Raw genomic sequence first — 25,183 nt, forward strand, 5'->3', positions numbered from 1 at the left:
AATAAGGCATCAGTTGCCTGGAACATTTCTAGCCCTTCCCTCAGTCCGGGCTTTTAAAAGGCCTCATCAGTGTGAACTCACTAGTGTGTCTGCAGATGGGATAACTGAGTGAATCCCTTTCCACAGTTGGAGCAGTTGAACGGTCTCTCGTCAGTGTGAACATGTTGACGGGAACCAATGAACATTCTCCACTCTCACAATCCGCCGCTTCCGGCTTCCCTCCGGCACCAACCTCAAGCAAAGAGAGCAGGAGACTCTGAGCATGCGCCATCCACCCGGACAACCCGCGGCAGATAGAGCGGTTTCTGAGGCGCGCAGGATTGTTGGTAATCAGGCCGCCATTAGACACCGCTTCTCAGTTAATCTTTGTCTGAATCTGGGAAAGCAAGGGGAAGGTTCTGTTCGCATCGGGATGGAAAATAAGAAAGATCAAGTTCCAACTCCTGCCATTCAGACTAGAGATGATCAGGGACGAAAAGGAGGATTTACACATGGGGGCAAAGGGCATAACCGAGAGTCGAAATGAATACTTTGCAACTGCCTTTAGCAAGGAAGAAAATGCTACACAGAACATGGTGAAAGAGGAGGTGATTCAGATTCAGAAAGGTTTAAAATTGAATTAGAGGAGATATTAGATAGGTTATCTATATTTAAAGTTGTGAAACAAAAACAGAACATTCTGGAAAAACTCAGCAGGTCTTACAGCATCTGTGGAATGAAAAGAAAAATAATGTTTCCAGTCCGTATGACTTACTGTTTTGTTCTCCCTCCACAGATGCTGTTAGACCTACTGAGTTTTTCCAGCATTTTCTGCTTTTGTTTCAGGATTCCAGCATCCACAGTATTTTCCTTTTACTTTAAAGTTGTGAAATCACCTGAGCCAAATGAGATGCACCCAAGGATCATGGGAGAAATAAGAGTGAAAGTCACAGAGGCGCTGGCCATAATATTTAATTGTGCCTCAGACTCAGGTGCCAAAGGGCTCGAAAATTGCAGAAGTTACACCCTTGTTCCAGAATAGGTGTAAGGATAAGCCCAGCAACTGCAGGCCAATTACTTTAACTTCAGTGGTGAGAAACTTCTAGAAACTATAATTTGGGCAAAGTTAACAGTCACATGGACAAATGCAGGTTAATAAAGGAAAAACAACATGGGCTTCTTAAGAGAAAATCATGTTTAACTTCCTGGAGTTTTTTGAAGAGGTAACAGAGAGGGTTGATGAGGGCAATGCTCTTGATATAGTGTACATGGACTTTCAAAAGGCATTTGGTACAGGGCTGCACAACAGACTTTTAAGCAAAGTTATAGCTCGTGGAATAAATGGGACAGTAGCCACATGGATACAGAATTGGCTCAGTGGAAGGAAACAGAAAGTAGTTAATGGATGTTTTTCAGGCTGGTGGAAGGTTTGTAATGGTGTTCCCCAGGGGTCAGTGTTGGGACTCGGGCTTTTCCTGAAATATATTAATGACCTAAATCTTGATGTAAAGGGAAACATTTCAAAGTTTGCAGAAGATACAATAGGGGTTGAAGGAGAAAAGGACCTGGGTGAATATGTCCATAAGTCATTGAATGTGGCAGGAGAGTGATTGAGAGAGTGATTAATAAAATATACAGTATCCTGGGTTTTATTAATAGGGGCAGAGAGTAGAAGGGCAAGGAGGTCATGTATAAGTCACTCGCTTGGCCTCAGGTGGTTTATTGCATCCATTTCTGGGGACCACACTTCAGGAAGGATGTGACGGCATTGGAGAGGGTGCAGAAAAGATTCACAAGCTTGATTCCAGGAAGGAAGGACAGCTCATAAGAAGACAAATTGGAGAAATTATGACTGTTTTCATTAGAGAAAAGAAGGCTGAGAGGATATTTGGCAGAGTTATTCAAAATCAAGTGGGGGCTGCACAGAGTATATAAGGAGAAACTGTTCCCACTCATCAAAGGATTGAGAACAGGAGGGCATAGTTTTAAAGTGATCAGTAAAATAATCAACAATGATATGAGAAAAATCCTTTCACGCAGTATCTGGTTAGGGTCTGGAATGCTTTGTGTGGGAGTATGGTGGAGGCAGGTCCAATTGAAGCATTCAGGCAGGAATTAGGCTGTTATCTGAAAAGGGAGAATATATAGGTTTATGGGGAAAAGGCAGAAGAATAGGACTAGTTGAGTTGCTCATTCAGAGAGCCAGTGCAGACACGATGGGCCAAATGGCCTCCTTCAGCCCCAAACCAAATCTATATTGTGGTAGAAATTATTGGTTCATTCTGACAGTCAATCTCTATCAATATGTTTGTAACAGAGCAACATCCCATTGTTCTCCCAGCTTTACATTCTAACAGGAAGTTCCAGGTGTTTGTAGCGCTGTGATCTTGTGGTGTAGACAATGTTATTGTCCACACCACAAGATCACACATCAATCTTGTGGAAAGGGTCTGATACATCAAGAGTGATATGGTCTGCAAAATACAATCTGTGTGAGTCATTGGAATATGATTGTGTATAGTTCAATGAGATCTGACCACTCACTGAGTCCGTATAAGTGTAACTTAGATACACACAGCTTTTATCATAGTTCAGTAAGATCTGACTACTTAATGAGTGAGTCTGTATGAGGGTGAGATTCTGCTAACATAGGCATTGCAAATTAAGAATGACAAGGTCCATCTCCTACCATTTGCATCCTGCAATAATGGACCTGTTGGCAAAATCTTTGTAATGAATCTGTTTCAATAAGTCTGTCACAAACTAACACCCTGTTGTTCTGCTGTGCTTTATATTTTAATGGGCATTAGCAGACATTTTTATTGCTATGAGCTTGGGTAGTGGCTATGTCTTCACTCTTCTCTGTTGATCTCATCAAGAAGGGCTGCTGCAGAAAGAAGGACTTGGTCTGTCAGACGCGGTCACTGTGAAAGTGATAATGAAACATCTGTGTGTCAAAGTTCAGTGACACCTGATCATTACCGAGTGTGAGTCTATGAAAATGTAACTCAAATAATCTCAGCTCCTGCAGGTGATTCTCTGGCTACAATTACATAGATAAGAAAGGAGTCAGGAGCATGTAGTCCCACCCAGCTGGACACCAGTGCAGAAGCATTGGGGGAGGATGGTTCGGTCAATGGTGTCAAAGACCACAGACAGGCCAAGAAGGACAATGAGGGAGAATTTACCTTTGAACATTCACAGAGGATGTAATTTTTGACTTTGATGAGTGCTGTTTCAATATGGTGGCAGGGGCAGTTTTCTTAATGGTGGGATTGAACCATGGAGTTTCATGAAAGATTGGCATGGATTTTGGAGGTGACCAGGACTTCGGAGAGAAAAGGGTGGAGAGAAATGGGGAGATAGTTTGCAAGGGCATTGGGGTCAAGGATTGGTTTTATTGAGGAGGGAGTGGTGATGGCAGATTTGAAGGAGAGGGAAATTGCTTCAAAGGAACTAACTTGTGTTCGAAATATTAAAAAGACTCAACGCACTGTGTTTAACACAAAATTGATTTATTTGATTTTTATACAGAATATTAACCGGAATGACAGGGCTGGGGTTTATTAACATCAGCAGAAACAGACCCCAATGAACATGTCCTGGATGTGATTAACAGCAAAATCCAATGCAGTTACTTATGAAATCACTGGTGTTTCACCCGGTTAGCCGACCGAGTGTTGGAAGTGATTCACTCAGAGCAGGTGAACAGTCTCTCCCCAGTGTGAACTCGCTCATGCGTCAGCAGGTGGGATGACTCAGTTGAATCCTTTCCTACACTTGGAGCATCTGAACGGCCACTCCCCAGTGTGAACTCGCTGGTGTGCAGTGAGTTGAGATGATCGCCTGAACCCAGTCCCACAGTGAAAGCACCCGAACGGTCTCTCATCAGTGTGGACACCAGTTACCCAGAACTTTTAAAGCACTACTCGCAGTCTGGGCATTTAAAAGGCCACTCGGCAATATGAATTTGTTGATGTGTCTGTTGGTGGGATGACTGAGTAAATCTCTTCTCACACTCGGAGCAGCTGAACAACTTCTTCCCATGTGAATTCGCTGGTGTCTCAGCAGGGTGGATAACTGAGTGAATCCCTTCCCACACTCCGTACAGGTGAATGGCCTCTCCTCAGTGTGTGTGCTGGTGTATGGTGAGTTCAGATAAATGCCTGAACCCAGTCCCACAGTGAGAGCACCTGAACGGTCTCTCATCAGTGTGAACACGCTGGTGCACCAGCAGGTTGGATCAATCAGTGAATCCCGTCTCACATTCGGAGCAGGAGAACAGCTTTTCCCCAGTGTGAACCCGCTGGTGTATCACCAGGCTGGATGACTGAGTGAATCCTTTCCCACAAAAGGAGCAAGTGAATGGTCTCTCCCCAGTGTGAACTCGTTGGTGTGTGAGCAGATTGGATGAATTAATGAATCCCTTCCCACACTCTGGGCAGGTGAACAGCCTCTCCCCAGTGTGACTGTCCTGATGAGTTTCCAGCTGAACTGTATAAGTGAATCCCTTCCTGCAATCTGCACATTTCCACAGCTTCTACCTGTTGTGACTGTATTTATGTTCTGACAGGCCAGATGATTTGCTAAAACCTCGTCCACACACAGAACATGTGTACGGTTTCTCCCCACTGTGAACGGTGCTTTTTCCTTCCATGTTCAAAATCTGATGATATTCAGGTTACGATAAATTGGGTGAGTCCATCAGATCCTGATGTGATGTTTTGTTTCACTTCCCCAAATTAAAATCCTCCCCTTCTAATACCCTGTGAAATTGATTTAAAACAGAAAAAAGGGAGTAAGAGAGAACCCACAAAAACACAAAGGCACGTTGTGAAATTGAGCTGAATGAATCTGGGAATTTGTGGGGCCGGCACTAGGAAAAAGTGACCATGAAAACTGCTGGATTGCCATAAAAACCCAACTGGTTCACTAATGTCCTTCAGGGAAGGGAACGTGCCACCCGGTCTGGGCCTACACAAGACTCTGGACTCCATCGGAGCAAATAACAGAGCGAGGTGGGAGGGGCACTGGATAAAGCAGAGGGATAAACTCTAAATCTCCATCCCTGGAAGGACCAGGGTAACAGGTGTATGTGAACACCATCACCTCCAAGTTCCCCTCCAAGTTACACACCGTCCTGACTTGTCTGACATTCAGTACTGGATGAACAGAAATTTCCTCTATGTAAATATTGGGAAGACTGAAGCCATTGTCTTCAGTCCCCGCTACAAACTCCACTCCATAGCCACTGGCTCCATCCCTCAACCTTGCTGGGAGTTGGAGTGGACGGACCCGTGGGAGATACTCGGGAGCTGAGAAGTGCCGATAAATATATTACGGGGATTCGAGTGAGGCCTACCTTGCTGGGAGTCAGAGCTTAGCGGACCTGCAGGAGACAGTGGGGAGCTGAGCAACACCTACAAATACAGACCAGGAATTTGAGTGAGGAACGCCTATAAATACAGACGGGGTATTTGAGTGAGGAACGTCTATAAATACAGGGTGAGGATTTGAGTGAGGAATGTGTATAAATAAAGAGTGAGGATTTCAGTGAGGAACGCCTATAAATACAGACAGGGTATTTGAGTGAGGAACGCCTATAAATACAGATGGGGTATTTGAGTGAGGAACGTCTGTAAATACAGACGGGGTATTTGAGTGAGGAGTGTCTATAAGTACAGACGGGGTATTTGAGTGAGGAACGTCTATAAATACAGATTGGCGATTTGAGTGAGGAACGTCTATAAATACAGACGGGTTATTTGAGTGAGGAACGTCTATAAATACAGATTGGGGATTTGAGTGAGGAACGCCTGTAAATACAGATTGGGGATTTGAGTGAGGAACTTCTATAAATACAGACCGGGGATTTGAGTGAGGAACGTCTATAAACACAGACGGGGGATTTGAGTGAGGAATGGGCTGTTTCACTGTTGCAGCTGCTGTGAGGCAGCAGGAGAGGGGGGAAAGAGGCAACTGTGATGTCACAGGAAGCTGGTACAGCTTGGTCAGTAAGTGCTCAGTCTAAGGGACAGTGTGTGAGAAACCAGCTTAGGACAGGCGAGTTCAGGTAGATCTATAAATAAAAATAACTTTACAATAATAAACCAAAATTTGAAAACTTTAAAATTCAAATAAAACAACAAAGATTTTAAACAAGCAGTAAAATAGAGTTACTTAAATAAACATCTAATACACATACCTTGTAGTTAAGAAGCATATAATCTTTAGTAGTCAGTGTTACTAGCATTCAGTAAACACAGTAAATTGTAGCATGCATAGGAAGAAAGTAATTAAAGTTAATTAATTAAATAACATAAGTTAGAATGGTAGGACAGGGGTTATGTTGCAGCTGTGAGATGTGGGAGCTTTTGGACGCCAAGGCGATCCATGACAAACACGTTTGCAGGAAGTGTAAGCAGCTTGAGGAATTCCGGATCAGGATTATTGATCTGGAAACCGAAATGCAGACACTGTGCAACATAAGGGACGGGGAGAAATACCTGGATACTTTGTTCCAGAAGACAGTTACCTTAGAAGAGGGTCATCTGTTTTGATCAGCAATGAGGGACAGGATGATGTGACTGTTAGTGAGGCAGGTAATGGGACTGAGCAGGCAGGAGTGGAGGAGCCTCAGACTTTGCAAGTGTCAAACAGGTTTGAGGTGCTCACATCCTGTGTGGATGAAAGCGAAATGTGCAAAGTGGATGAGCTGGCTGGCCATGACACTGTGGTACAGGAAGCCATTCACGCAGGGGGAGCAAAAACGAATGTAGTGGTAGTAAGGGATAGTATAGTGAGGGCATTGACACTGTTTTCTGCAGCCAAAAGTGAGAGTCCAGACGGCTGTGTTGCCTGCCCAGTGCCAGGGTTCGAGACATCTGCTCAGGGCTGGAGAGGGACTTGCAATGAGGGAGAGAATCCAGTTGTCATGGTCCATGTACGTACCAATGACATAGGTAGAACTAGGAAAGAGGTTCTGTAAAGTCAGTATAGGTACCAAATTATGTAGCAGAAACTCAAAGGTAATAATCTCTGGATTATTACCTGAGCCACGTGCAAATTGGCATCGGGCAAATAAGATTAGCGAGACCAATGCGTGATTCAAAGATTGGTGTGAGAGAACTGGCTTCCGGTTTGTGGGGCACTGGTATCAGTGCTGGGGAGAGTGGGGGCTGTACCGTTGGGACGGTTTACCCCTGAACCGTGCTGGGATGAGTGTCCTCACAAATCGCATAGCTGGGGAAGTAGAGAAGGCTTTAAACTAAATGAGAGCAGTGAGGGATCAAGCTTGGGTAGAGGTAGCAATTCAAGGTGTAGATTCAAGACAGGAGAGCAAAATAGTAACATGAGAAATGATGGTCAGAGAAAGGCAGGAAAGGACTGAGAGAAAAAACCTAAGAATAAATCAACAGTCAAGACTAGACGCTACAACGGTAACAAAAAGACAAGACTGAAGGCTCTCTATCTGAATGCACGTAGCATTCAAAACAAAGTAAATGAATTGATGACCCACACAGAAGTAAATAAATATGATCTGATAGTAATTATGGAGACGTGGCTGCAGGACAACTAAGATTGGGTCCTAAATATTGAGGGGTACATGACATTCAAGGAGAATAGGAAGCTAGGTAAAGGTGGAGGGGTAGCATTGTTAATTAAATAGGGCATTGGTGCAATAGTTAGAGATGACCTTGGATCAGGAGATCAGGATGTAGAATCGGTTTGGGTGCAGATGAGGATTAGTAGGGGAAAAATAGTCATTAGTGGGAGTGGTAGACGGGCCCCTAACAGCAGCCATAGTGTAGGACAAAGTATTCAAGAGAAAATATTGTATGCTTGTGATAAAGGGACGGCAATAATCATGGGTGATTTTAATCTACACATTAACTGGAAAAATCAGATTGGCAGTAATAGCCTGGATGAGGAGTTCTTAGAATTCTTCTGAGATAGTTTCTTAGAGCAGCATGTTCAGGAGCCAATCAGAGAGCAGGTTATATTTGACTTGGTATTGTGTAATGTAACAGGATTAATTAATAACCTCAGAGTAAGGGCACTGTTAGGTAGCAGCGAGCACAATATGGTTGAATTTTACATCCAGTTCGAAAGGGAGAAGAGTGGGTCAAAGACTAGTATCTTAAACTTAAATAAGGGCAACTATGTGGGGATGAAAGCTGAGCTAGCTGAAGTGATCTGGGAAACTAAGCTAGAGGATAGATGAATAGGGAAGCAGTGACAGATATTTAAGGGGATATTTCAAAGTATTCAGAATGAGTACATCCCGACCATAAAGAAAAATTATAAGGGGAGGACCCACCATCTGTGGCTAGCTAAAGAAGTTAAGGAAAGCATCAAACTTAAGGAAAAAGCATACGACTCCACAAAGATGAGCAGCAGGACAGATGATTGGACAGAATATAAAGAACAGTCGAAAATGGCTAAAAGGTTAATCAGGAGAAAGAAATTAGAGTGTGAGAGGAAGTTTGCTAGAAATGTAAAAATGGATAGCAAGTGTTTCTACAGGTGCTTAAAAAGGAAAAGAGTGAGCAAAGTGAGTGTTGGTCCTCTAGAGGGTGACAGTGGGGAGTTAATAGTAGATAAGGAAATGGTGGAGGAAATGAATAATATTTTGCTTCTGTGTTCAATATAGAGGATAGAAAAACCATTCCAGTAATAGCTGCAAATCAGAAGGTGACAGGAAAAAGGAACTTGGTGAAATTGAAATCACTGGGGAAATGGTACTGAGCAAATTGAAGGAGCTGCTGATGTCAAGTCTCTGGGACCCAATGAACTAAATCCTAGGGTCTTAAAAGAGGCGGCTAATGCGGTAGTCGGTGCGCTGGTGTTAATTTTCCAAAATTCGCTCGATTCTGGAAAGGTTCCGTCAGATTGGAAAGAAGCAATTATAACCCCTCTATTCAAGAAGGTAGGGAGGCAGAAAACAGGAAACTATAGGCCAGTTAGCTTGACGTCTGTCGTGGGGAAGTTATCAGAATCAATCAATAAGGAGGTTATAGCTGGGCACTTAGAAGAGCTCAAGGCAATCGGGAAGAGTCAGCATGGTTTTGTGAAAGGAAAATCCTGTTTAACCAACTGATTGGAGTTTTTTTGAAGGAGTAACATGCGCAATGGATAAAGGGGAGCCTGTAGATGTACTGGACTTGGATTTCCAGAAGTCATTTGAGAAGGTGCCACATCAAAGATTATTACGGAAAATAAAAGCGCATGGTGTAGGGGGTAACTTATTAGCATGGATAGGAGATTGGCTGGCTGGCAGAAAGCAGAGAGTATGTGTAAATGGGTCTTTTTCTGATTGGCAGGATGTGACGAATGGAGTCCCACAGGGGTCTGTGCTGGGGCCTCAACTTTTTATGATTTACATCAATGACTTAGATGAGGGGAGTGAAGACATGGTAGCGAAATTGGCAGATGGCACAAAGATAGGTAGAAAAGTATGTTGTGAAGAGGACATGAGGAGGTTGCAGATGGATGTAGATAGGTTGAATGAGTGGCCAAAGATCTGGCATGAATGTGAAGTTGGTCACTTTGGCAGGAAGAACAAAAAAGCAGAGTATTGCTTAAATGGAGAATGGCTGTTTAATTCTGAGGTGCAGAGGGACCTAGGTGTTCTAGTAAATGAGTCACAAAAAGTTTGTATGCAGGTACAGCAAGTAATTAATAAGGCTAATGGAATGCTATCCTTTGTTACGAGAGGGGTTGAACATAAAATTAAGGATGTTATGCTTCAGTTATACAGGACCACACCTTGAATACTGTGTGCGGTTTTGGTCTCCTTATTTAAGGAAGGATATAATTGCATTGGAGGTGGTTCAAAGGATGTTCACTAGATTGATATCTGGAATGAGCAGGCTGTCTTACGAGGAAAGGTTGGACAGCCTGGGCTTGTTTCCACTGGAGTTTAGAAGAGGGAGGAGTGATTTGATTGAAGTATAGAAGATCCTGAATGGCCTTGACAAGGCGGACATTGAAAGGATGTTTCCTCTTGTGGGTGAGTCCAGAACTAGGGGTCACTGTTTCAAAATTAGGAGGTTGCCCTTTTAGGACAGAGATTAGAAGAATTTATTCTCTCAGAGGGTTGTGCGCCTTTGGAATTCTCTGCCTTAGAAGGTGGAGGAGGCGCGATCATTGAATATTTTTAAGACACAGGTAGATAGATTCTTGTTAGGCAAGGGAATCAAAGGTTATCGAGGTTAGATAGGAATGTGGAAATTCAAACACAAGAAGATCAGCCATGATCTTATTGAATGGCATAGCAAACTTGAGAGGCCAAATGGTCTGCTCCGTTCCTATTCCATATGTTCTTATGGTGTCTCTCCAGTGTGAATTCGCTGGTGTATTCACAAGTGGGTTGACTGAGTGAAACCCTTCCCACACTCAGAGCAGGTGAATGGTCTTTCCCCAGTATGAAACCGCTGGTGTATTCGCATGTGGGATGGCTGAGTGAAACCCTTCCCACACTCAGAGCAAGTGAACGGTGTATCTCCACGTGAATTCGCTGGTGTGTTTGCAGGTGGGATGACTGAGTGAAACCCTTCCCACATTCGGAGCAGGTGAATGGTATCTCCCCACTGTGAACTCGCCAGTGTATCAGCAGGTCAGATGACTGAGTGAATCCCTTCCCACACTCAAAGCAGGTGAACGGCCTCTCCCCAGTGTGACTGCGCCGATGGATTTCCAGCTGAGATGGGTAATTGAATCCTTTCCCACAGTCCTCACATTTCCACGGTTTCTCCATGGTGCGAGTGTCCATGTGTCTGTCCCGGTTTGATGATCAGTTGAATCCTTGTCCAAACAGAGAACATGTGTACAGTCTCCCCCACTGTGAATGGTGTGATGTTTTTTCAGGCTGTGTAACTGGTTAAAGCTCTTTCCACAGTCAGTTCACTGGAACACTCTCACTCGGGTGTGTGTGTGTCTCGGTGCTTTTCCAGTCACACTGATGTTTGAAATTTTTTCCAACAGACAGAACAGGCAAACATTTCTCCTTCCACATTCAAAAACCGATGATATTCAGGTCCCGATGAATCGAGTGACTCTGTCAGATCTTGATGTGATGTTTGGTTTGAGTTCCCCCTCTGTAAATCCTCCCCTTCCGATACCTGTAAAAGGAGTTTACAAAAGTGATCACTATAAGAACAGGATTGAAATTCAGAGCAGACAATTCTCATTTCTATGGAACATTATTTCATGTCTTCTTCTCCCAAAGCTGCAAATCCCTGTCCCACACACTCTCCCTCCTCCCTGTGCTGAAGCCAAACAGAGTTTTGGATAATTCTTCCTGTATCTTTTTAAGAAATTTGTCCAACTGAAGATAACAATATGTTTGATCATTCACTCCAGTACTTGTGACAAAACATTAATCTGAAACCCCCTGACCGACCATGCAGAATAGCAGATGTTAACCTTGTGTCCAAACCTTATTGTGTGGAGATTTAATGAGTGATTGTGAAGGTGGTTTCTCGAAACCTCCCAGGGTTTCCTTCCTTCCTTCTCTCCCTCTCTAACTATGTTAAACCGTGGGATCAGTCTCATGGCCCATTCTGGTTACTGCTTCTCTTCCTGATGACTAATTAACTCCAGTTATATACTGAGAAGACTGAAGACACTGTTTTCAATCCCTGCTTCAATCTCCATTTCCCAGGTACAAACTCCACCTCTCTCCCTGGGAACAGTATGAGATTAAGCCAGTCTGTTCACAACCTTGATGTTACATTTGATCTCGAGATGAGCTTTTGACCTCATATCTGTGCCATCTCTAAGATAGCCTGTTTCCACCCGACCTCACCCTGTCTCAATGCTTCTGCTGCTGAAACTCTCACCCCTGCCGTAGTTACCTCCAGACCTGAACAACTATCCCAACACATTCCTGGCTGGTCTCCCACATTCTACTCTCCGTAAATATGAAGCCATCCAAAAGACTGCTGTCCATGTCTACACTCGTAGCAAGTCCTGTTTCACTATCACCCCTCTGCTTCCTGACCTGCCTTGGCTCCCAGTCAAGCAACAACTTGATTTTAAAATTCTCATCCTTGTTTTCAAATCCCTCCATGGCCATTCCCCTCCCTTTCTCTGTAATCTCCTCCAGCCCCATTACCCTCTGAGATATCTGCACTGCTCGAATTCTGGCCTTGCACATTCCCTATTTTATTTGCTCCAGCATTAATGACCATGCCTGAAGTTCCCTCGTTCCCAAACTCTGAAATTCTCTCCCTAAACAGTGCAGTAGAGGCCGGGATGCTAAATAAATTTAAGGAGGAAGTAGACAGATTTTTAATTAGTAATGGGTTGAAAGGTTATGGGGAGAGGGCGGGAAATTGGAGTTGAGGCCAAAATGAGATCAGCCATGATCGTATTGAATGGCGGGGCAGGCTCGAGGGGCTGAATTGCCTCCTTCTGCTCCTAGTTCTTATATACACCTCTCCCTCTGTCTACCACATTTCCCCCCTTTAAGTCACTTGAGTATTGCTAAAAAAAAGACATTCTGTCAAAACTTTTATTTTGTACTCATCAGGACAGATGCAAGAACACTGAATTTCAAAGATTATCAGTCGGGCTCATAATGTGGCTCACTTTTGCTTGCTATAAGCTGCATGTATTCATACACAGGGAACTGTCCACTGCAGGCAGAAGGTGCATGTCCAGGGATGGGGCCTTTTGTTGAATTTAACAAAAGCATGGAGGATGATAGCTCTTTGGTGCATTTTCCATGGTAATGCCTTGACCAATCAGAGCTGACTGGCCAACCAGTCAACACCCTTTCCTCGTGCAGCATAAATTGTTGTTCGCTGAGAAATTTGATTTTTTTGCATCTGTCCAGATGAGTGCAACATGAAATATCAGGAAATATGTCTCCCTTTTTCAGCAATACTTAAATTCTGTGCTGCTGAGTGACTGTGGGTTTATAATTCTATTGTTGCTGATCTGAAACTCCTGGTGAACACACATTTTATGAATGTCTCCCTCAGGCTGTTGTTCATTGTCCCCGTGAGGATGGCGGCCGCGCATGCGCCCGTCCCGTCTTTGCCCCATAAAGATGGCGGCCGCGCATGCGCCCGTCTCCGACATTACCCTATAAAGATGGCGGCCGTTAACTCGGGCCTTCCTCCCGCAGCGCCGAGCAAACCCGAGACCGGTGGCTTCTTATTGAGGGTTTGGGGCTGGTACAGTAAGTTTATGAAGTTTCCAAACTCACCCGCCGGCCCTATCTCTGTTCACAGGTTTCTTTTCGGCCCTGGATCCGCACTCGGTCTTTGTTAAACCCGGATTTTAAATCCGCTCGTTCGAGCTCTCTTCCCGTCTGTCTCCACGGACTACGCATGCTCCGACTCCAAATGATTGGCGGCAGCTCCGGACCAATAGACAAAAGGGGCGGAGCTGGAGGACCGAGCTGGAGCAGTTGGTCCTCCAGCCAATCGGAATGAATGAGGGACGGAGCCTGTTGGGAGTGGAGCATGCGCAGTGAGTGCGCGGGACCGGGACGAAAGCGGTGGAATTTAAAGTCCAGCGAGTGAGAAAGGGCCGAGTGCAGGAGAGGAATGGAGCCGGAGGGTGGACTGGGAGGATTCACAAACACCCGGTGTAGGACTCCAAGCCCGGATTACAAACTCCCGGAGCCCAGTTTACACCGAGTGTTTGGAAACTCCTTTTACAGGGGGTTAGAAGGGGAGGATTTACACACAGCAAACTCCAACCCAGAGAAATGTTTGTCCCTTTGGACTGACCTGCTGAAACACATTGAATTAACACTGGCGAGAGGCTGTTCAGTTGCTCACAGTGTGGTAAGAGGTTCAGGACATAATCCCACCTGCTGAGACACTAGCGCATTCACACTGACAAGAGACCTTTTAAATGACCAGAGTGTGAGAAGTGCTTTAAAAGGTGTGGGGAACCTTGCGGGGAGATTTGCTTGTGCTGTCGATGGGCTCTTAAACTAATTTGGCATGGGGGTGGAATACTGAGTGGAGGTATAGTAGGGGGTGATGTACGTACAAGTATATAAGAAAAAACAAGTCAGTCTGGAAGGCAGGGTGTACATAGTCAAGTTAAGGCACAAGGCAACATGGCAAGGCTGGATGACATTTATTTTAATTTAAGGAGTGTTGTGAGTAAGGCAGATGACTTGCAGATGCTGATTAACACATGGGGATATGATATCATTGCTATCACGGCGACATGGCTGAGGGAGGGGCAGGACTGGCAGCTCAATATTCTGACGTATAGAATCTTCAGGTGAGACAGGAGGTTGTAAAAGAGATGGTGGTGTCACAATATTGATCAAGGAGTCAATTACTGCAGTAAGGAGGGATGGTATCTTAGAAGGTTACTTAAATCAGGCCGTATAGGCAGAACTTAAAAACAAAAAGGGGGCAATCACATTGTTGGGAGCATACTATAGACCCCCAAACAGTCAGGAAGAATTGAAGGGCAGATATGTAGGCAAATCTCAGAAGTGTCAAAATAATAGGGTAATAATAGTCGGGGATTTCAACTTCCCCAATATTAACTGGGATAGACAAAGTGTGAAAGACTTTGAGGGGGCTGAATTCTTCAAATGTATCCAGGAGAGATTTTCAAGCCAGCACATAAAAAGTCCTACAAGGGAGGTGCTGGACCTTCTTTTAGAGAACAAAGCTGGGCAAGTTGTATAAGTGTCAGTGGGGGAGCAGTTCAGTGATAATGACCATAACTCAGTAAGATCTAAGTAGTTATGGAAAAGGACGAAGATGGATCGAAAATAAGGGTTTTGAATTGGGGGAAGGCCAATTTCAATATGATATGACAGGACCTGGCCAAAGTGGACTGGGAGCAGCTACTTGTAGGAAAATCTACATCAGAGCAGTGGGAGTCATTCAAAAAGGAAATAGTGTACAGGGCCAACACTTTCCCACAAAGGACCAACAAGTCCAGAGAAACCGAGATGTTGAGGAATTGACAGGATTAGTTAAGGGGGGGAAAAATGGGAAGCTTATGGTACATACCGAGGGCTCAAAACTGCAGGAGCCCTTGATGGGTAGAGAAAGTGCAGGGGGTTACTTAAAAAAGAACTTAGGAAGGCGAAGAGGGGGCATGAAAAACACAGCTGGGTGAAATAAGTTAAAATTCAAAGGCATTTTACAAGTATATTCAGGGCAAGAGGATAACCAGGGAAAGATTAGGGCCCATCAGGGACCAAAATGGCAATCTGTGTGAGGAGCTGGAAGATGTAGGTGAGGTTTTAAATGAGTACTTTGCATCTGTATTAACTATACAGAAGGACGATGTAGGTATAGGAATCAGGGAGGGAGTCTGTGATACACTTGAACAAATGAGTATTGAGAGGGAGGAGGTATTAGCGGTTTTATTGGGCCTTAAAAGTGTATTAATCCCCAGGCCCAGATGAGATGTAACCCAGGTGCTGTGGTAGGCAAGGGAGGAGATTGCAGGGGCCCTGACATTAATTTTCAAATCCTCTCTGGTCACAGGAGAAGTACCAGAGGACTGGAAGACAGCTAATGTGGTACCATTATTAAAGAAGAATGGTAGGGATAAACCAGGGAACTATAGGCCAGAGAGTCCAATATCAGTGGTAGGGAAACTTTTGGAAACATTCTGAGGGACAGAATTAATCCCCACGTGGAGAGGCAAGAATTAATCAAGGATAGTCAGCATGGCTTGGTCAGGGAGAGATCATGTCTAACAAATTTGATTGAATTTTTCAAGGAGGTGACGAGGTGTGTAGATGAGGGTAGTTCAATTGATGTAGTCCACATGGAATTCTCTAAGGCTTTTGACAAGGTCTGGCATGGGAGACAGGTCCAGAAGGTAAGAGCTCATGTGATCCAGGGCAATTTGGCAAATTGGATCTAGAATTAGCTCAGTGTCAGGAGGCAGAGGGTAATGGCCAAAGGTTGTTTTTGTGACTGGAAGCCTGTGTCCAGTGGCATACTGCAGGGTTTGGTGCTGGGTCCCTTGTTGTTTTTAGTGGACATTAATGATGTAGACATGAATGTAGGAGGTATGATCAGTAAGTTCACAGGTAACACAAAAAAATCACTAGTGTGGTAAATAGCGAGGAGGAAACCCTTAGACAACAGGACAATATAGACGGGCTGGTCAGATGGGCAGCACAGTGGAAAATGGAATTTAATCCCAAAAACTGTGAGGTGATGCATTTTGGGAGGACTAACTAGGAAAGGGAGTACATGATGAATGGTAGAACCCGAGGAAGTACAGACCCTTGGTGTGCATGTCCATAGATCCTTGAACATAAGAACTAGGAGCAGGAGTGGGCAATTCAGCCCCTCGAACCTGCCCCACCATTCATTATGATCATGGCTGATCTCATTTTGTCCTCAACTCCAAATTCCCTCCCTCTCCCCATAACCTTTCAACCCATTACTAATTAAGTCCGTGTGGTGAAGATGCTCACACAATGCTGTTGGGTAAGGAGCTACAGGTTATTCACCCAGTGATGTGGAAGGGATATTGTTGTTGTTGATTTGGAGAAATATCAATCTGTGTTTATATCACATATTAATTGTTATATAATTTACCAAGACATTTCACACAAATGTTAGAAACCAAGGAGATACTCGGGCAATTGGCCAATAATTTGGTCAAAGAGGTCGGTCTGAAGGAATATCTTAAAGGATGCAAATGAGGTAGAGAGGTTTAGGGAGGGAATTCTAGAGTCTTGGAAACTGACAGAATGGCAACCAGTGATGGAATTATTAAAATCAGTAATTCTCGAATTCGGGAAGAGCAGATATCTCGGGAGGATTGTGAGGCTGGAGGAGGTTACAGAGATAGGAATGATCACAACCATGGAGGAAAACAAGGATGAGAATGTGAAAATTTAGGTGCTGCTTAAATGAGTGCCTTCAAATCATTCGTATAGTTTGTGAATGGCTGTGGGCCAAGCACTGATCCTTGCAGTATCCCACAAATAACTGCCTGTCATCCTGAGAATGAGACATTTATTCCGACTCTGTTTTCTGTCTGTTCACCAATTCTCAATCTATAACAGGATATTACCCCAATCCCATGCACTTGAATTCTGTTTATTGACATCCTGTGCTTTGTTTAGTAACCTTCTCTCTCTGTCTCTCCCACTCCTCTCTCTCTTTCTCTCTCTGTCACATTGAATTCTCCAGCCCAGTGGGTTGTGGATGCTCCATCATTGAATATATTTCCGGCTGAGATGGAGAGATTTTTGGTCTCTCAGGGAGTCGAGGGATATGGGGAGTGGATGGGAAAGTGGAGTTGAAGCCCAAGATCAGCCACGATCGTATTGAATGGTGGAGCAGCCTCAACGGGATGTTAGGGCTTCTCTTGTTCCTATTTCATATGTTCTTATGGAGGCTAGAGTCTTGTGTTGGCCCAGACCGGGTGGCAGGTTCCCTTCCCTGAAGGACATTAATGAACCAGTTGGGTTTTATCACGATCCAGCAGATTTCATGGTCACTTTTTCCTCGTGCCGGCCCCACAAATTCCCAGATTCATTCAGCTCAATTTCACAACCTGCCTTTGTGTTTATGTGGTTCTCTCTCACTCCCTTTTTTCTGTTTTAAATCAATTCCACAGGGTATTAGAGGGGGAGGATTTGCAGTCGGGAAACTGAAACCAAACATCACATCAGGATCTGATGGAGTCGAATAATTTATCTTAAACTGAGTATCTTCAGATTGTGAACATGGAAGGAAAAAGCACCGTTCACAGTGGGGAGAAACCATACACGTGTTCTGTGTGTGGACGAGGCTTCAGCCGATCATCTGACCTGACGGAGCATAAATGCAGTCACAATGGAGAGAAACCGTGGAAATGTGGGGACTGTGGGAAGAGATTCAAATCCCCATTGGAACTGGGAACTCATTGGTGCACTCAGACTGGGGAGAGACCATTCACTTGCTCTGAGCGTGGGAAGGGATTCACTCAATTAGCCAACCTCATGGGACACCAGCAAGTTAACACAGATGAGAGACCTTTCAGATGCCCACAGTGTGAGACGTGCTTCAAAAGTTCTGTGGAACTAAAGTCCCATCAACGTGTTCACACTGATGAGAGACCGTTCAGGTGCTCTCACTGTGGGACTGGGTTCAGAAGTTCATCTCATCTCACTGTACACCAGCGAGTTCACACTGGAGAGAGGCCGTTCACCTGCTCTGAATGTGGGAAGGGATTCAGTCAGTCATCCAGCCTGCTGCTGCACCAGAGAGTTCACACTGGAGAGAGGCCATTTACCTGCTCCAAATGTGGGAAGGGATTCATTCAGTCATCCAGACTGTTGCTGCACCAGAGAGTTCACACTGGAGAGAGGCCATTTACCTGCTCTGAATGTGGGAAGGGATTCAGTCAGTCATCCAGCCTGCTGCTGCACCAGAGAGTTCACACTGGAGAGAGGCCATTTACCTGCTCCGAATGTGGGAAGGGATTCACTCGGTCATCCCACCGGCTAAGACACCAGAGCATTCACACTGGAGAGAGGTCATTTACCTGCTCCGAATGTGGGAAGGGATTCAGTCAGTCATCCAACTTGCTGACACACCAGAGAGTTCACACCGGAGAGAGGCCATTTACCTGCTCCGAATGTGGGAAGGGATTCAGTCAGTCATCCCACCGGCTTAGACACCAGCAAGTTCACAAGTAACTGTCGTGATGGGATTTTGCTCTGAATAACATTCAGGACTGAAGTATGTTCATTATAGTTTGTTTCTGTAGACATTAAAAAACTCCAGCCCACTTAGAAAAAAGTCAAATAAATCAGCATTGTGTTAAACACAATGCATTGAACCTTTTTACTATTTTTAATACGTTAGTTCCTTTTTGATGTTAATAAACTCCAGCCCAGTTACAGATTCTGTATAAAATTGGAATAAATCAGCTTTGCAATGAACAGTTGAGTCGTTTTGATATCTCTAGCACAAGTTAGTTCCTTTTTGAAGGGCTCTCCCTCTCCCCTGTCTCCTCCATCCTCACCTCCAGCAACAAGTGCGAGGAGCTTAAGGAGCTTCTTTGTCACTAAGATTGAGGCAATCTGGTCAGCTTCCTCTGCTGCTTCCCTCCCTCCCACTAGCCCACCGGGACAAACTATCTGTAAAGATCCCCCTTGTCCGAGCCTGAACTCGTGATTAAATGACAAATGGGATGATGGTGCAAGGCAACATTGGGTGATAATGAGACAAGGAAATAAACTAATGGGACAAGTGGAGAAACAACACAGGCCCAGAGGAGGGATAAATGGTAAAAGAAGAACCATTACCAGCACCTACTGTCAGAAAAAATGGGAGCAGTGGTTATGATCTGAAATTTTCAAAATGAATGAGTCCAGAAGGATGTAAAGTGTCCAATGAAAGATGAGCTGCTGTTCCTTGAGCTTCATTGGAACAGTGCAGGAGGCCGAGGTCAGAGTGGGAGTGGGTGGAGATTAAACTGGTAAATGACCAGAACCTCAGGAGACTGAAAGGCGATGTTCCACAAAGCAGTTACCCAATTGGGATTTAATCTCCTCAATGTAGAGAAAACCGCACTGTGGTCAGTGAATAGACAATACTGAATAGCAAGAAGTACCAGTAAATCACTGTGCCCCTTGGAAAGTGTTTGGGGCCCTGGAATGTGGGAAGGGAGGAGGTGGACGGGTGCTGCTGCATCTGCTGTGCTTGAATGGAAATGATTCACAGTGATGATCATAAGAACAAAAGAAATAGGAGCAGGGTTGGACCAAAAGGCCCCTTGAGCCTGCTCCACTATTAAATGTTCTTCCAGCTCAACTCCATTTTCCCATCCTATCACCATATCCCTTAGTGCCCAAATATTTATGAATTTCCATCTTGAACATATCAAGATGGAGAACAACAGACTCGGTGCAATTATTAATCTGGGAAATGCACAAACAAGGTGCATGTGTATTACAAATTCACCTCTTCACTGCTTGGTAATCATGTTAAATGAGCTTTACACTGGCCCCATGCCGAAATCTAGTCATTCTCTGACAGGTATTCTTAATGGTATAATTAGCAAATTTAGAATGAAAAATACCCTCTGCTTCACTGTAAGGCTGAGAGACAACTTTGTAATTGATTCATTATGTCACAGACTGGCTCATTAGATCTGCTCATTTCATCTAATCTTATTTTCAGCTTATGGGAGAATGGCTGAAACAGGGGATGGTGAATAACAGCTCGAAACCAGAGTCCCCTCTCCCACTGCCATAATGATCCTTACAACATACAGGAATTTGGGACAATGTGACTTTGATGCTCAGATTAGCTCTGCCTCCATATTCTAGGAAGGAGCGAAGCACTGGGGGTGGTGCAAAAAAGATTTACCGGAATGATGGCAGAATTGGAAAATATGTCAAATTCACAGAGATTGAACGGATTGAAAAGTTTTTCTCTGGAAATGAAAGTGAAGGATGACCTGACTAAGGCCTTTAAGATAATGAAAGGGGTTGACAGGGTAGACAAGTGGAAGAGTTTTCCACTTGTAGATGGTTGAGAATAAATGTACATTAGTCATCAATAAATCTAATGCACAATTCATATGCAACTTCTTCAATCAGAGATAAAAGCAGAAAATCATGGAAATACTCAACACATCCAGGAGAATCTGTGAATTGAGAAATAGAGTTAAGTTTTCAAATCTGCTCACTGATGCAGTGCAATTCTGTTGGAAAGTCACAGCCCTGAAATTTAAATACATCTTTCACTCTCCACAGACACTGCCAGATCTGCTGAAAATTCCAATATTTTGTTTTTTTATTTCAGATTTACAGCACCACCTTTCTCTAACTGTGGTTGAGAATGTACGGCTCATTCTCAGAAGGGTTTGAGATCCCAGTGTGAGCTGAACACTTATGTTGCAAAATCACACCATGAAATCACACCAGCTGAATGTAGAAATGGATTCACCTCGTTATTCCATTTTCTGACACAGCAGCACAGTCACACCTGTGGGAGACCATTCAGATACTTCATGTGTGCAACCCATTGCTCACTGCCCACCTGCTAACACTCCAGTTTTAGAAGGTCAAAGGATTGGATCCATAATTGCTACATTCCAACTGACAAGACAGAGTTTCAGTAGTCAGAATATGGGAAGAAAAATCACTTGTCTGCGGCGCTGCTGAGACTCCAGTGAGTTCAGATCTAACTGTCAGGGTTTGTTCTGTTGTTACTTACACCCAGGACAGAACTATGGTGGAGGGGCCGTCCACTATGGTTGCCATATCAATATTCATAATTTTATATATTGGCCCTATGGCGCCAATCAACATCGGATGGTAAAACATAATTATCTTATCAGAATAGGCCATTCAATGGCGGTACGTTTACCCAGGATTAAGTGGGGGCAGAATGTGCTCTATCCTCACGACAGGCGGTCCTTGCGCATGCGCAGTGGCTGGCAGTGACTGATACATGCGCATTGCGATCTCTGACTGGAGCATGCGCGGTACCATCTGTACCTGCAACTGGTGGAAGACGCTGAGAAATGGCGAACACAGGCGAGTAAAAGGAGCCGGTGAGTGGGGGAGGGATGGAGGCGGCGGAGTGGGCGGGGAAGCTTCATGAAGACCCTGTGAAGGTCTGAAATCTTGAATAAGAAGCTACCGGTCCTGCGGTTACACCGAATGGAGAGGGGACAACTCTGACCCGCGTCTCCTCTCGGAGACAGGCCCGAGTTAATAACCGCCATCTTCACAGGGGCAATGTGCAGCAGGGCGCATGCGCGGTCATCCTGGTGCAGGTAGCAGGAGGAGAGGATGTTGTGCATTTGTATCCTGGATTGACAGGGATGGATTTTGGAAACTCCTTTTCCAGGGGGTTAGAAGGGGAGGATTTACACACAGCAAACTCAAACCAAGAGAAATGTTTGTCTCTTCTCAATTTCTATGTTGGACTGACGGTTAGTGTTTTTGTAAATTTCTGATACTGGATCTTAGAAGTGGAGGGTTGACAGATGGGAAACTCAAATCAAACATCAATTCAGATCTGGCAGAGTCACTCGATTCGTGAGGACCTGAATATCATCGGCCTTTAAGTCTGGAAGGTAAACAGTTGGCCTGTCTGTCTGTGGGCAAAGGTTAATTGTAGAAGAAAGAATAATTGACTGGGGAAAGCCAACTTCAATAGGGTGAGAATGGATCTGACCCAGTAAAGTGGAATCAAAGGTTGGCAGGAGAAACTGTAATTGAGGAATGGGCTGCCTTAAAGAGGAAACAGATCAGACATAGTAATGACATATTCTTACAAATGAGGAAGGTGTGGCTAACATATCCACAGCTCACTAAATAAGAGAAGAGATTAAGATGAAGATGAATAAGTCTGCTAACAGAGATATCAGGTGGCTAATACAACCGAGAGACAGGCTGAAGAAAGAGGATTCAGAGAGGAATTGGAAAAAGAAAGTAAGAGAAGCAAAGAGAGAGTATGAGAAGAAACTGGCAGCTAACATGGAAGGAAATCAAAACGCTTTCTCTGGCTTATACCTAGTAACAGGCCGGTAAAAGGAGACAGGGGCTGATTAGGGATTTATGCAAAGGTGATTTACCCATTGGGACAGGGGGTATGGATGAGGTATAAATGAATATTTGGCATCTGTCTTTACCAAAGAAGATGATGCTGCACAGGTCATGGTTAAAGAGGAGGTAGTTCAAACACTTGTGGTGTTTAATATTGATAAGGAGAAGGTATTATATAGGCTGCCTGATAAAGTTGACAAGGCACCAGGATTGGATGAGATGTATCCAAGGATACTGAGGGAATTCAGAGTGGAAATTGTAGAGACACTGACCATATTATTCCAATCTTCTTCAGACCCATGTGTGGTGACAGAGGACAGGAGAATTGCAAATCATACACCTTTGTTCAAAAAGTGTGTAATGATAAGCCCAGCAACTTCCAGACCAGTCAGTTTAGCCTTGCGAGTGATAATTCTGGGCAAAATTAATAGTCACTTAAGCAAATGTGGGCTAATTCATGAAAGCCAGCACAAGTTTGTTAAGGGAAAATCATGTTGAACTAATTTGCTTAAGGTTTTTCAAGAGTTAACAGTGTGGTTGATGAGGGTAATGCTGTTAATGTGGTGTACATGGTCTTCCAAATGGCATTAGGTAAAGTGCCACATAACAGACTTGTGAGCAAAGTTATAGCTCATAGAACAAAATGGGCAGCAGCAACATGGGTACAAAATTAACTGAGTGACAGGAAACAGAGAGTAATGATTTTTCAGAATGGAGGAAGGTTGAAAGTGGATTTCCCCAGGAGTCAGTGTTAGGACTCCTGCTCCTATGACCTAGACCTTAGTGTTCAGGCACAATTTTGAAATTTATGGGCACAGACTGTGTAGAAGGTCCTTTCTCTGGTGGACCTTAGTGAACCAGTTGAGTTTTTGTGACAATCCAGCATCTTGCGTGATCACTTTTTCCTCGTGCCGGCCCCACAAATTCCCAGATCCATTCAGCTCAGTTTCACAACCTGCCTTTGTGGGTTCTCTCTCACTCCCTCTTTCTGTTTTAAATCAATTCCACAGGTTATTAGAAGGAGAGGATTTGCAGTCAGGAAACTGAAACCAAACATCACATCAGGATCTGATGGAGTTGCACAGTTTATCATAACCTGAATGTCATCGGATTTTGAACATGGAAGGAAAAAGCACCGTTCACAGTGGGGAGAAACCGTACACGTGTTGTGTGTGTTGACAAGGCTTCAGCCAATCATCCAATCTGGCAGGACATAAATACAGTCCCAACAGGGAGAAACCGTGGAAGTGTGGGGACTGTGGGAAGGGATTCAATTGAATGGAAAGACATCAGTGCAGTCAAACAGCAGAGAGACCGTTCATCTGCTCCGACTGTGGGAAGGGATTCACTCGTTCATCCTACCTACTGAAACACCAGCGAGTTCACACTGACGAGAGACCTTTTAAATGCTTGGACTGCGGGAAGTGCTACAAAAGTTCCTGGGAACTGATGTCCCATCAACGTGTTCACACTGACGAGAGACCGTTCAGCTGCTCTCACTGTGGGACCGGGTTCAGGCGATCATCTCATCTGACTGTGCACCAACGAATTCACACTGGGGAGAAGCCATTTATCTGTTCCAAGTGTGGGAAGGGATTCACTCAGTCATCCAACCTGCTGAGACACCAGCATGGTCACACTGGAGAGAGGCATTTCACCTGTTCAGAATGTGGGAAGGGATTCACTGATTCATCCCATCTGTTGACTCACCAGCGAGTTCACAGTGAGGAGAGACCTTTTCAATGTCCAGACTGCGGGAAGTGCTATAAAAATTCCGGGGACCTGGTGTCCCATCAACGTGTTCACACTGACGAGAGACCGTTCAGGTGCTCTCACTGTGGGACTGGGTTCAGGCGACTAACTAATCTTATTTCACACCAGCGAGTTCACACTGGGGAGAGGCCTTTCACCTGCTCCGTGTGTGAGAAGGGATTTACTCAATCATCCAACCCTCTGAGACACCAGCAAGTTCACACTGGGGAGAGACCATTCACCTGCTTTGAGTGTGGGAAAGGTTTCACTCAGTCATCCAACCTGCTGAGACACCAGCGAGTTCACGAGTAACTACAGTGATTGAGTTTTGCAACTGAACCATGTTTCACTGGGGTCTGTTTCTGCTGATGTTCGTAAACTCCAGCCCAGTTATAGGTGTTAATGTTCTGGATAAAAATAAAATCATTAAGCTTTCTATTAAATAGAAGATGTTGAATCTTTTTACTATCCCTAAGACATTAGTTCCTTTCGATGGGCTCTCCCTCTCCCCTGTCTCCTCCATCCTCACCTCCAGCAACAAGTGTGAGGAGCTCATGGAGCTTCTTTGTCACTAAGATTGAGACAATCCAATCAGTTGCCTCTGCTGCTTTCTTCCCTTCCACTAGCCCACCGGGACAAACTTTCTCTAAAGATCCCCCATGTCCGAGCTCTGAACCCACATCTTTCTCCAGTTTCTCTCCCATCTCCCCTTCCTGCCCTCTCAGAGCTCACTTTGTCCATGAGACCCACCTCCTGCTCCATCGACCCTATTCCCGCTAAACTGCTGATCACCCATTTTCCCCATGTTCACTGAGATTAACGGTTCTCTCCTGTTACTGCCCATCTCTCCTTCAAATCTGCCATCATCACCTGTCCTCAATAAAACCAACACTTGACCCCACTATCCTATTAAACTCCTGCTCCAGTTCCAAC

The 25,183-nt window shown here is 44.5% G+C and overlaps 1 protein-coding gene across 1 annotated transcript in view; it reads left to right on the forward strand.

Annotated features, from left to right (window-relative positions):
* Positions 1-24,562, forward strand: part of LOC144674642 (uncharacterized) — a 57,623-nt gene extending 33,061 nt beyond the window's left edge. The window contains 2 exon segments of the mRNA XM_078535905.1: positions 17,708-18,624; positions 23,644-24,562. Coding sequence (XP_078392031.1) covers positions 17,708-18,624; positions 23,644-24,562 — 1,836 coding nt within the window.
* Positions 24,563-25,183: the final 621 nt, after the last annotated feature.

The sequence above is a fragment of the Cetorhinus maximus genome, unplaced genomic scaffold, assembly GCF_964194155.1.
Source record: "Cetorhinus maximus unplaced genomic scaffold, sCetMax3.hap1.1 HAP1_SCAFFOLD_739, whole genome shotgun sequence".
Classification (NCBI taxonomy): Eukaryota; Metazoa; Chordata; class Chondrichthyes; order Lamniformes; family Cetorhinidae; genus Cetorhinus; species Cetorhinus maximus.